Genomic DNA, 11,442 nt, shown 5'->3' with positions numbered 1-11,442 from the left:
CAGAGCTGTATGCTGGTTTTAATGTTCCTAAGAACTAGGAAACAGAAATCAAAAATAGACTTTGCTCTTCTTGATAAAAGTAATAAAATGGTTAGCGGTGTTAAATTAATCCTTACAAAACAAAACCCAAGGAGGTTAAATAAAGCCCGGAGGCTCCGCATAAAAACCACAATGACTACAAAACAGCTGCAAAGACATCTTTACACACCAAAGAAACTCTTCTCCTCTGCTCCTCCCCTCTCTGGGACACAATGTCAGCGAACACGGGACTCACACATGAGAAAGAAACACAGATGCGATGGGAGCAGCCCCACGAGGAGCGTGGGCGCCACAGACACAACTATTTACACTATGGACACGGAGCCGTGCTGGGGCCAGTCCGGCCGCAGGAGCCCCCGGGCTCTGCCCGTCCCTCTCCTGCCGGGGCCCCTCCGGCTGCGGCGCTCAGCGCCCAGCACTCGCGCTTGCCATCCATCCGTCCCTCCATCCGTTCCGCCGTCCTTCTGCTCGCGCGCGTCCCAGCTCTGGCTGTCCCTTCCCTCGGCGCTCCGGCGACGCGGAGCTGCCGGCTCCTCCTGCCGCGCCACGCTGGGCTCCCTCACCCCTGGTGAGGGCTGCGGCTGAGCCTCCTCTCCCACTGGCCGCCGGGCACTCCCGGCTCCTGGGGGCTGGCGTGCAGTTCGCAGAGGAGAGCAGGTGCCGTGGAGCTGCTGCGCAGGAGTCCTGGGCCGGTGCTGCGCAGCCAGCAGTCTCTGCTGCCCCGGCCAGCCTCCCCCGGGGCCGCCGGCACCTCCCCTGCTGCCTCGCACCTCTGCCTTAGTTGGGATTAGTCTCTCGGCTGCTGCTCTGCTCTCGGCCCAGCTCCCGCTCTTTGTCCGCTGTGGAGGAGGAGGACGAGGAGGAGGATGAGGAGGAGGAAGATGAGGAGCTGAGGGTCCGGCCTGAATGCTTGTAGGCTGCAACGAGCTCCTGCAGCCGCTCTGGCGTGGGCTCCCACTTGGCAAAGCCGGCGCTGTTCTGCAGGAAGAGGACGGCTGTGTTGTGCACAGCCTTGTAGTACATCTCCTCCCTGCAAGGGAAGAGCACAGGCATCAGCACCTCCCCTGGGCCCCACCCAAAGCCCTTGACACCCGCTCCTCCTCTTCTTGCCTTCATTAGGACAAGTATTTGTCCAGTCCTTTCTCTCATTATTCTGAGGCACAGGGCAGCCTCAGGCAGCTCTGAGTACAGTAGAGGCTCCTGAGCTTCCAGAAGGAGGAAGCACTCATGCTGCAGTTCCCCATCACTCTCTACCAGTACACGCATGTGCTAGAATCTTGCTGTCCCTGCAGAGGGGACTCAGCACAGTAAGGCATCAGTCCTAAGCAGGTAAGAACTTCAGTGTTCAGGCACCTGTTGCTTTAACCAGTTGTTGCTCACACTTCTTGCCTCAGCAGCAGAGCAGAGGCCAGCCTGCGTCCTGGGGACCAAGTACCCCACTGCCCCTTGCCCCTGCTCCCCTAGGAACAATCCAGCTGCTGCTGCACAGGCAGCTACCAGGCCTGAGGGCTGGCAGAGGCACAGATCAGTGCCACAGGTGTGACCCGTTCCAGCTGGACTCGTGCCCAAGGCATACACCTCTCACAAGCTAAAGTTAGCAGTCATTAAACAAAAGTTGAATTCACCAGGCTGTCTGCTCATCCTAAACACCCAGAGTGATGATGCGCTGCACTTGTCCTTGCCTGCTCCCTGCTTCCCACTGATTTCAGCTTGGGAGAGGATATTTCTGTCACACAGCTTCAGAGCCGTGTTCCCAGAAGGATCAGAGAACAAAGCCTACTTTTTGCAGACGTGCTGGGACCCGCTGCGGTACTCGTGATCGAAGGCCGGCAGGATGAGCTGGTGTCGCTTGAACTTGCTCTGCTCCATGCGCGTCAGGGCTGGTGTGGGGGGGTCCCGCCACTCGGGGATGAAGACAATGAAGGAGAGCGGCTCGCTGGAGCTCTCCAGCAGTTTCTAGTGCAAGAAGAAAAGGAACAATCTCAGCACTGACTGAGCAATGACGTATTTAATGAGTTCTACAAAAAGGAAATGATTCTGCTTCAAGAGCAGTGCCAGCTGTCACCGTCATCCGTCCCTGCCCTCAGGGTGCAGGAATGGTGGGGAGCAGAGGATGGACAGCATGGCTCCATCCTGAACAACCCCACTGGAGAGCAGACATACCTCAAAGTGAGAGACCATGGCATCCATCAGTTCCTCACAGAACGGAGGATTTGCCTCAAAAGAACCACTTATAGGGAAGAAATCCAGGCACGGGCTGCAGAAAGAGGCAAAGATCCCCATCAGCTCGTCCCAGGTCATCTCACGGGCAAACCCCATCCATACAGAGCAAGGGAACGTAACACTCACCCCCTGGATCCAAAATACCCGTCTGTGTCCAAGAAGGCTGAACAGTACTGTTTAAAATAGCAATTCAGGGGCGAGGCAAAGCATTCAAAACTCACTCCGAAGAGCTTGTGGAGGGCTTCAAAGATGTGCACAGGAAGTGCCCCTTGCAGACCAGTCCCTTCATACAGACCCACACCGAACATCATCTGAGGAGAGCAAACCCTAGTGAGCTGTGCCTGCATCCACTATTCCTGCTGCTCCCTTCACTGACCACAGGGCCATAGGTCCATGCACCCACTCCTCTAGGTATGCAGGACCCCCTCGTCCTTTCTCAAATTCGTTTAGGTCCCTGCATGTACCCAAGAATGCTCTTTAGAAATTTTATCCAACTCTGACCCCACAAAATCATCAGTTTCCTCTTGTACCCAAGGGACCCTTCAGCTGCCCCTCAGAGTCAAGAGGTACTGAAGGCTTCTTTCACAAAAATCTTTACCCACACTGAGATCTCATGTCAAGACCAAAACTGCTACCCAGTCCAGTCCTACCTCAGCACAGCATGAGCACACTACAGATCCAGTTTAAACCCTATGTTGCTCCAGGCTTCCAAAGCTGTGACCCTTTCCCAGAGCAAAGACAAGTTCCCAGTGCTTCCAAAGCTTTCTGATAAACAGCTGTGGTGAGACTGTACCTGATATCGACGGAGAAGGCACCAAACCCTAGGCAGGAACTTTTCAAAGCCCGAGTCGTCGATGCAGCTGTACCGATACAGAAGCCACTGGAAGAGAAAGCCCAGCCATTGAAGACACCAGAACAGCCAAGCTACGGTGATACACACACATTGTGACAGGGAGGGGGAAGCTGGGGAGCAGGTGGGCTCTGCAGGGAGCTGTCAGCACATCTGCTGTCACTGTGTGAGCCACCAGCTTGTCACTAACATTAAATGAATGAACCACCACAGCAGCACGTGTCTCTCAGCAAGGGTTGCCTTGGTTTGAGTACAATGTTCTGGCAGCACAACACTTATGCAGAGCAGACACCAAACACCTGGGAAATACTCCCAGCAGAACCTGACCCCAGCTAAGGTGAAGTAGCTGCCCTCATGGCCATGGCAGTGCCTGACAGCCCTGCAGGGACAGTTGGCCAGCCTCTGCCCAGCCCTGCCCAGGGGACGCTGCTGCCCCAAAGGAGCACCCAGCCCTTACCAGCTTGCTGAAGTAGTTGCGGCTGACTTTGACCATCTCCCCCTTGTACCGCACACACGCCACGTTGTTCTCCATGTGCATCTCCACGCTGGGGAGCGGCGGGGAGGGGATGGCCAGTCTCACGGGGTAGCAGTACACCAGCCTGTCCTGCACCTCAGGAGCTTCTACCTCAGCTACAGAGAACGAACAGAAAGGCAACCTGTGAGAAGCCAAGGGTACCAATCTTCATGGTCCAGTGAAATAAACAAATGTCCTGTCCAGTGTGACCTGCTCCTAATAAGCTACTTCATCCTGGCAAATCACGTATTTTTAGTATCTGATGTTACAGCTGGTCACAGCACTTGATGGAAGACAGTCTGTCACTGCACAGACAGTGTGACTGAAAGCTGAGGCCTATGCTGGACTGCCTGTTTCTTACTTTGAAACACAGACTTTCTGACTTTTGGAGACAGAGCTGCCCTCCCAATAGGTAATACGCTCTGAGTAAGGACAGGCCAGACCATGGGGCCTTTAACTGCAGTGCTATAGCTCTCCAAAGCTGGCTGCATACCAGAGATATTGTTCTCTTTGAGTATGGCAAGATGCTTCTCCCGGATGCGCTTGACATATTCCAGGGATATGTAGTAAATTTTACTGCAGATGCCTTCAACAGAGTCCTTGGCTGCAGCAGACACATGAGGCCCACACTGTTTGCGTAAGTGCTCCAGGCGGTCCTGTGGAAACAGAGAACCAGAGTCTCTCACACGGCCACCACTGGTTCTCCAGGGGTCTTCAGTGTCTCCAGGCTGCTCTCCCGTGGCACACAATGAGGGGAGGCAATGGCAGCCATCTCCAGAAGGACGTGTACCTGTCCCCACGTGCCCTTTCCCCAGCTCCCTGTGCACAGCCACACATCAGTGGTACACTGACCATGTAGTCCTCCTTGGAGGCAGAATGGTCCCGTCGCAGCCAGCTGAAGGTGTCCTCCACATTCCACTTCACCACCTTCCTGCTGTCTGGGGAAGCACTCCTGCAAAAACAGAGGCAAAATTTAACTTATGGCTGCACAGCAAAGTATTCCACCCCCCTCCAAAGTTTTCAATCAGTGGGGAATGTGGACACTGACACTTCCTCGAGGCCCATCCCTGTCACTCCCCTCTTTCCAGAGAACTCTGAAAGTACTCTGGAAAGGCCTTCCAGATGTTTGCATGATTGCAGACTATCATGCTCTCTCCAAAACCTGATGTAGCTGGCTGCTGTCCTCTCTGCAACAAGAGAGGCCCACAAAGCCTTTATTTGCCATGGCAGTGGTCCATTTTGATATTGCCTCTAATTTTCAAGTACTGCTAGGGGCTTGTGACTCTGAGAAAACTACCCTGTTTACAAGCTTTTCCTTTTCCCCACAAGGTTCTCCCCCACTATCCTCCCCAATTCTGTCTCCTGTGGCAGAACTGGTCAGGAATACTGTACCCTGTATACAAAATGTCACTCTAAGCTTGTTGCTCTGCAACAGCAGCAAGTGCCCAAGCACTTCAGATTTTATCTCAGGGATAACAGAAGATTCCACCCCTTCATTGTCTCCACACGCATCTAGCTCCCTAGTATTACATTTTACAGTAACGCCACTATCAAAAGATGGCTCCAGCACTACTGTTTTCTTCTGTATGTTCCTAACCTTGCTTTTCCTCAATAACATTATCAGCAGTGCTGGATAAGGCAGGATGAGAAGCCCCATAGCCCTTTTGTCTTTTCGGAACGTGACAGCACTGCGAGAAGAGCTCCCACCTGGATTCAATCAGTCGTTTTGCAGCCTCAGCATACTTGAAGAGCAGCCTCTTGGCTTCCTCCCGGAACTTAATTCTGGATAACCTGAGGTAAGTTAAATTCATATGTATGAGTCTCACAAAGGCATGGAAGCCAGGTTCAGTTCCCCAGCTTTCCTTCACCACCATCCAACCACTTCATTAGCCAAAGGGAAGCACCGCAGCAGAACTGTGGCAGGTAAATCACCAGACCAGACTGACCCAGAACCACCCCAACAAGGTGCTCTGTCTGTGAATAGTACCTGATGGGAATGTCATTCATGATCTCTCTGAACATGGAAGGGGACACTACTGGCTCACAGTCACTCGGTAAAAGAGGATCTGTCCCTTTATCAACCACTTTCCTCTCCAACATCCAGCGATTAAATGACTCCCTTGGGGGGTCAATCCCTGGAAGATGCACAGAAGAAGGTCTATTCAATAAAATACAGAAATGCCCAGTAGCTCACTGGGGATCATCAAAGTTCTGCCTAATTAATTAACCAACAATGTCACAGAGCATATAACCATCACAAAAAGAGAACACAGGGACTAGACAGGCATAAAACAAAAGGCAGATCACCACAGCATTGCAGAACTGAGAAGGAAATCAAAGGAACCCAACAGAAACTCACCTTCTCGCTGCTGGCAGAGCTCACGGTAATGCTGCCGCAGCTTGAGAATGAGCTGGGACCGGAGCAGCTCCACCTCGGGGTGTGGAGAAAGCACTTCTGATGGTGCCCTCTGCTTAATCACAGCATTTGTCTGAATATCCAGGTCCCAGTATACTCTGTGGCAGAAGCAAATGTCATCAGGATAACCAGATCACTGGCTAATTATCAAATATTACTTTTAAAGATGCTTCCTTGGGCTGTTTCACCAGCCAGGAAACCAAATTATCAAAACTCCTGGCAATGATTTATCCCTCAGGTTTCTCAAATATGTCTGGAAACCTGTGTGTCTCAAAGACTTCACTGAGAAAGGAACAGAAGACAAATGGAAAAAACTCACTCAGTTGGTCGTAGAAGAGCTGCCTGCTGTTTGTCTTCAGGTGAAACACACCATGCCTTCAAAACAGAAGTTCCTGGAATACTGGGAGAGCTGGGGACTGGCTGAGCAGCTGTGTTCCCTGGGACATCCGCCTGTGTGTGTGAAAGATGAATTACTGCACCAGAGAGACAGGTAAAGGAGAAGCAGCCCAGTGAACCAAACAGTCCCACACCTGAACACCACACAGGAGACCCCTGTGAGCTCTCCAGCCCCCCTTGGTTTCAGGCTACACAGGTTTGTCTCAGAACACCACACCCACCTTAGGCTTCTTCACACTGTTGCCACTTGGTGGAACCTCCTCTGAGAACCTCCTCTTCCTCTGCTTGCTCTCCACAGAAGCATCTGCCACCCCACCTTCCAGTGGCATTGGAGCTGCATTCAGTCCCAGAGGGTCTGACTATGAGAGTCCAAACAACAACAGCACACGTCAAGCTCACCCATTGCCACTGCAGTGTCCCACTGCACTGCTCCCACATGGATGGAAATAAGGACACCACTAGTCAGACCTTCACAAAGCTGAAAGATTCTCTTCTGGATGTCTATATGATTTTTTAAAAGACTTTAATGAGAAAAACTCATCACAAATCCCCCCCGCTGACTGTTCTTTGAGCGGTGCATGACCTGGGACAGCATTACCTGACAGACACCTGACAGAGGAAATACTTCCCCAGAATTGTGCCAGACAATGGATCGAGCAAAGAGTTCTGAAGGCACGGAAGACCCTCCCAACACCTGTAATTTGAGGTCCACAGACCATGAACATCCCAGTCCTGGCACAGCCTGCCGAGGTGAGTGAGCACTTACTATGACATCGTGCTGTCCCAGCACAGGCATTTCCCACAGAGACTGGTTCGTGAAGCGGTTGAAATAGTACGGGCGGTTCTCCCGCTTGCTCCAGCACTTCTCCCAGCCAGCCTGCACCAGCTCATCTGGGAGGACAGCGAGAGTCAGGAGAGGGGCATCCTGCACGACACACCTGCCCTGCAGGTGCCCACACTGTCACAGCACACTCTGAAACACACATCATTGCCAGCCTCCCTTGGCAGCTTGCTTCATTCCCCTCCCTATTCCCAGGCCCTGCAGAATTCCCAAAGGCAGAGCCGGTACCTGGCAGGTCCTGTACCAGGCGCATGGGTTTGGGGGAGCTGGGCTGGTTCTGGTTGGAGGTGCCAGGTGAGTGACTCATGAGAGACGCTTCCTCCGCAGGGCTTCTGTGATTCTCATTGGCCATTTCTCAGCAACCACACTAGAAAAACCAGAGTAATATCCAATGTTACAGCAGGAAAGGTCCCAGATCTGCTTGGCACACTCAGCTGTAGCAATACGAGTTCATTCTGATAATAGAACAGGGATTGAACTAGTACACATAAACAGCACCTCAGCCCTGAAAAACACCTGTTATCCTGGACACAATTAGCTATGAGGAATGCTCAGTGTTAAATGGGGTTAGCCAGGGTGTTCCTCAGGCCAGCACCCAAAATATTCCCTTTTCAGTTAGATCCCTCCAAAGAGTGAAGCATCAGATCGTAAAAAATAACATACGCTCCTCTGTAATTACGTGCCACCTTCTGCCACACCAATACCACCGGCCAGGTCTGATCTGTTATCCTCAGAGACAGTTTAAATCAACTCACACACACATAACTGCACATCATTTTAACAAAAGGCTTTAATTAAAAAAAAAATCTGCTATATAAAATAGCCCTGGAGGTTCACTAACAACTTCTGTGGTTTAGAAAACCACAGGCTGGGAGTCAGGAGCTCCCAAATTATTACCCTCTGCATGTCCCAGGCCAACAAGTCCTAGTCCTAGGCCTAGTCCCACAAGCAGGGCCTCAGCCAGCTGTTTTGGCCCTTGCTGCTTTTTCATCTGCATAACAACAGTTATGCAAAAGAAGGTCTGTTGGAACAATAAAGCTCCTCTTAATCATAATTTAATGTTGCCAGCTGGAGAGAAACAGCCAGGCTTTTCCTCTCTTAGTCACCACTCTTCCCCTGGGGAAGTTTCTGAAACAGCGCCGCAGATTGCTCTTCTCTGGCAGCTTGAAACACATTGGCAATGAACTGGGGGGAAACAAGGCACTTTACATAATTCCCAGCTACCTCAGACACTTAACTCTATTCAGGCTTTGGAGACACCCGACAGCACACGCCAGCACAGTCAGGGCAGCAGCAACACAATGCTGTGCATAGTGCACTCCTCACCTGAGCAGCACAGTACCTGGCAGCACAAGCCAGGTACAGGAGCTCTTCAATAAAAACTCTGGATTTTGTTTTTTTTTGCTAAGTCGCTCAGATTTGAAACCTTCACTGCCCCTCCTGTGCATAACAGCCAGTGGCTATTTCAGTAGAATGGCAGGAGCAAAGAGTGGTCAAGTGCGAGTGGGCAGTAGCTCAGCATTGGCTGAGACCAGCACTGAGGAACTCGACTCCTTCAGCCCCTCAGGTGTTTCCATCCTTCCAGGCAGAGGACACAAGGGAAGGTGTGGGACCCTGGACACCTGGAGTTTGGGTCGGCTCCAGAACAAGCAGGTAACACCCTGTGCCTGCTGCAGAGCACAGGACACAATAGGGGACCTTTAACGGCCTCGGCAGTGAGCATTGTGCAATCTTACACTCCCTTCTGAACTCCAACCCCAGCGTGTCCTCACAGTCACTCCACAAAGGGGCCAAGGTGAGCTGGGCCAGGGGCAGCAGCTCAGGCTCGTGTCAGCCATGGGGACAGGGACCCCGGAGACCGCAGGGCTGCGAGGCAGGACTGCGGGGAACCTCTGAAGATGTTTAGTCCCTCCTCCTCCTCAAACTAAAGCTACACTTGCACATGCAGCTGCTGCTGTGTCCTGCACATTACACAGAGCACATGCTGGAGTGAACTGGTGTGTACTGGGGGGACCAGAGCTCCCAAAGTGATGTATGTCAGGACTCACAGACAGTGCTGGGCACAGAGCCCTGGCCAGCTGGGACGGCACATACCAGCTCCTGTGACCTGCCAGTGTTTTTCACCACCCATCGCTCAAAAGAGCTGTCAAATAGGGTCACTGGCTCTGCCTCCTCCCATTTATGGATAAACTGGAATGGTGGAAGTAGCCAAGAAACTTTATCACTTGATCAGTGTTAACAAGTATTAAATCCAAGTACCCTTAAGGTCTGGGAAAAGGAAACAGCCAAACTAACAGGAATCCTGGCAAAAGCCACTCTACTTTTATGTAACTACACTGGGACTTAGACAGTGACAGGGATCCAGAGGAAGCATTTTATGGTGATTATGGTATGTTTTTATACACCATGGCAATGCATACAGTGCTTCACAAACACGGTACAATGCTGTCCCTGCCCAGAGAGCTTACAACCTAGAGCAGCAGCACAACCAGAGACCACAGCGAGGGGTAAGGAGACACAGAGTAAAGAAGTACAGCAAACAGGACCGGTATTTGTTTCCATTTTACCGAGGTAGAATTTTGTACAAGACAACAGCAAATGCAGACAAAGGAGATCAGCGACAGCCCCCCGGGACAACCCCGCGGTTCTCCCCCATCCCGGAACCACGGCTGCTCCAGGAGGCTGAGAGCCAGGCCACCGCCTCCCCCCTCGGTACCCATCCCCTTCCCGAGGGCCGGCCGGCGGGCCCGGAGCCGAGCAGCACAGCGCTCCCGGGGCAGCCCGAGCACTGGGGACGGGGCACTGTGTCTGCGCGGGGAAGCGGCCGGGAACCTCCTGGGGCTGCCCTGCCGGCGGCGAAGACGGCACGGAGCTTCTCGGCGCGGTGGGCCGGGGCCGGCGGGCGGCCACGGGCACCCAGCGAGTGCGGAGAGGAGGCGGCGACGGCGACAACTCTGCAGTCTGGCCGGGAGCGGTCCGGGGGCGCGGCCTAAGCGGGGCGGCGGCCGGCCGGGCGGGTACTTACGGTGGCGGGCTGCCTGGCGGGACGCGTGGCCGTCGCTCCGTGCTCGCCGCTGGCGCGCCGGGGCCGCATCCTCATAGCGGGGCGTCCCGCGCCTGGGCCGCGGGGGCGGCTGCGGAGATAGGAGCCCGTTACGGCGCCGCGGGGAGGGGCCGCGGGGAGCGCAGGCGCGGCGGGGGAACAGCGGGGGCGCGGCGGCGGTGGCGGCCGCGCTCTAAGATGGCGGCCGCGGGCCTGCGCCGCTTCCCCTCCGCCGCCGCCGCCCGTCCCCGCCGCCTCCTCCTGCACGGCGGGCCGCGGCCGCGCGGTTGCGCCGCTTACCTGGGCGTGAGGCCAGGGGCTGCAGGCACCGGGCACCGCTGCGTCCGCCACCACCGCCGCCCCACCTCCGCCTCGCCCGCCCCGCCGCCGCCATCTTGCGCCGGGGCCGCGGGTGTGGAGCGCGTGCGCGAAACGGAGCCCGCGCTTGGGGGATTTGCTTGGCGCACGCGCAAAGGCCGCGCGGTCACCCCGCCCACCCGGCGCCATCTTTGGGGCGGGCACCGCCTGGCGGTGGGCGCGGAACGGTCCTGCTCCCGCCCGCGCTGTGGCGGAGCCGCTTTAGTGCGGCCCGGCCCCGCCCTCCCACCGCCGCGGGCGGTTCCCGGCACTGGCAGGGCGCGGCCGCAGCGGTCGCCACCAAAGGGTCTTTGAAGAGCGGCGGCGCCTGGGCGGGGCGGCGGCCGGGGCAGGGGGGGGCTGCATTGATGTGCGGGCGCGGGGCTTCCGCCGCCCGCCGGGCACAGCGGTTGTTTCTGCTGCCCTTCAGCCCGGGCCGGCCCTGCAGCCCCTGCCTGTCCCGCCGGTCCCTCTCCCCGCTACTGCCGTGGGCATTCCCTGGCCTGCGGTTCCGGTGCCAGGCAGTGAGGGTCGCGGTGCAGCGCAGGGCACAGCCGGTAGTCGCTGCGGTCCGTGGCTGCTGCTGCTGCACAGCGCATGCCGGAGGATGACACGGGACGTGGAAGGAGGACACGGCTGTTACTGGGAGGGTCCGTGGGGACCGCAGGACCCCCTCGCAGCTGGCGGAGCTTTTGCCATATCCACCCAGCAGAGCACCCGTTCTGCCTCGGCCTCACCTCCCCGGGTAGCCGATGGCCGGTGC

The 11,442-nt window shown here is 55.3% G+C and overlaps 1 protein-coding gene across 2 annotated transcripts; it reads right to left on the bottom strand.

Moving 5' to 3' along the window:
* PCIF1 (phosphorylated CTD interacting factor 1) lies at positions 1-10,712 on the bottom strand. Of its 2 annotated transcripts, XM_083873413.1 has the most exons (17): positions 10,623-10,712; positions 10,305-10,413; positions 7,508-7,646; positions 7,205-7,329; positions 6,660-6,797; positions 6,362-6,492; positions 5,986-6,140; positions 5,614-5,761; positions 5,334-5,417; positions 4,479-4,578; positions 4,120-4,282; positions 3,570-3,742; positions 3,056-3,142; positions 2,389-2,573; positions 2,203-2,296; positions 1,820-1,995; positions 1-1,069 (listed from the first exon to the last, which is right to left on the bottom strand). In XM_083873413.1, the coding sequence occupies exons 3-17, from the start codon at positions 7,629-7,631 to the stop codon at positions 817-819; spliced, it is 2,136 nt and encodes a 711-aa protein (XP_083729539.1). In that variant the 5' UTR covers positions 7,632-7,646; positions 10,305-10,413; positions 10,623-10,712; the 3' UTR covers positions 1-816. The 2 variants fall into 2 exon arrangements, with proteins under 2 accessions (XP_083729539.1, XP_083729540.1); XM_083873414.1 differs by lacking the exon at positions 10,305-10,413 and having other exon boundaries at positions 10,623-10,641.
* Between the last annotated feature and the right edge of the window lie 730 nt (positions 10,713-11,442).

The sequence above is a fragment of the Zosterops lateralis genome, assembly GCF_965231275.1.
Source record: "Zosterops lateralis genome assembly, chromosome: 16".
Classification (NCBI taxonomy): domain Eukaryota; kingdom Metazoa; phylum Chordata; class Aves; order Passeriformes; family Zosteropidae; genus Zosterops; species Zosterops lateralis.
The sequence above is the reverse complement of the archived record's forward strand: the minus strand, read 5'-3'. Positions and strand labels throughout refer to the sequence as shown.

Excerpts from the sequence above, each read along its gene's own strand:
- PCIF1 (XM_083873413.1), bottom strand. The coding sequence starts at position 7,631 with ATGGCCAATGAGAATCACAGAAGCCCTGCGGAGGAAGCGTCTCTCATG. Across the intron at positions 7,330-7,507 it reads CCTGGTACAGGACCTGCCAG|ATGAGCTGGTGCAGGCTGGC; the intron begins GTACCGGCTCTG and ends CTGTCCTCCCAG. Across the intron at positions 1,070-1,819 it reads TCCCAGCACGTCTGCAAAAA|GGAGGAGATGTACTACAAGG; the intron begins GTAGGCTTTGTT and ends CTTCCCTTGCAG.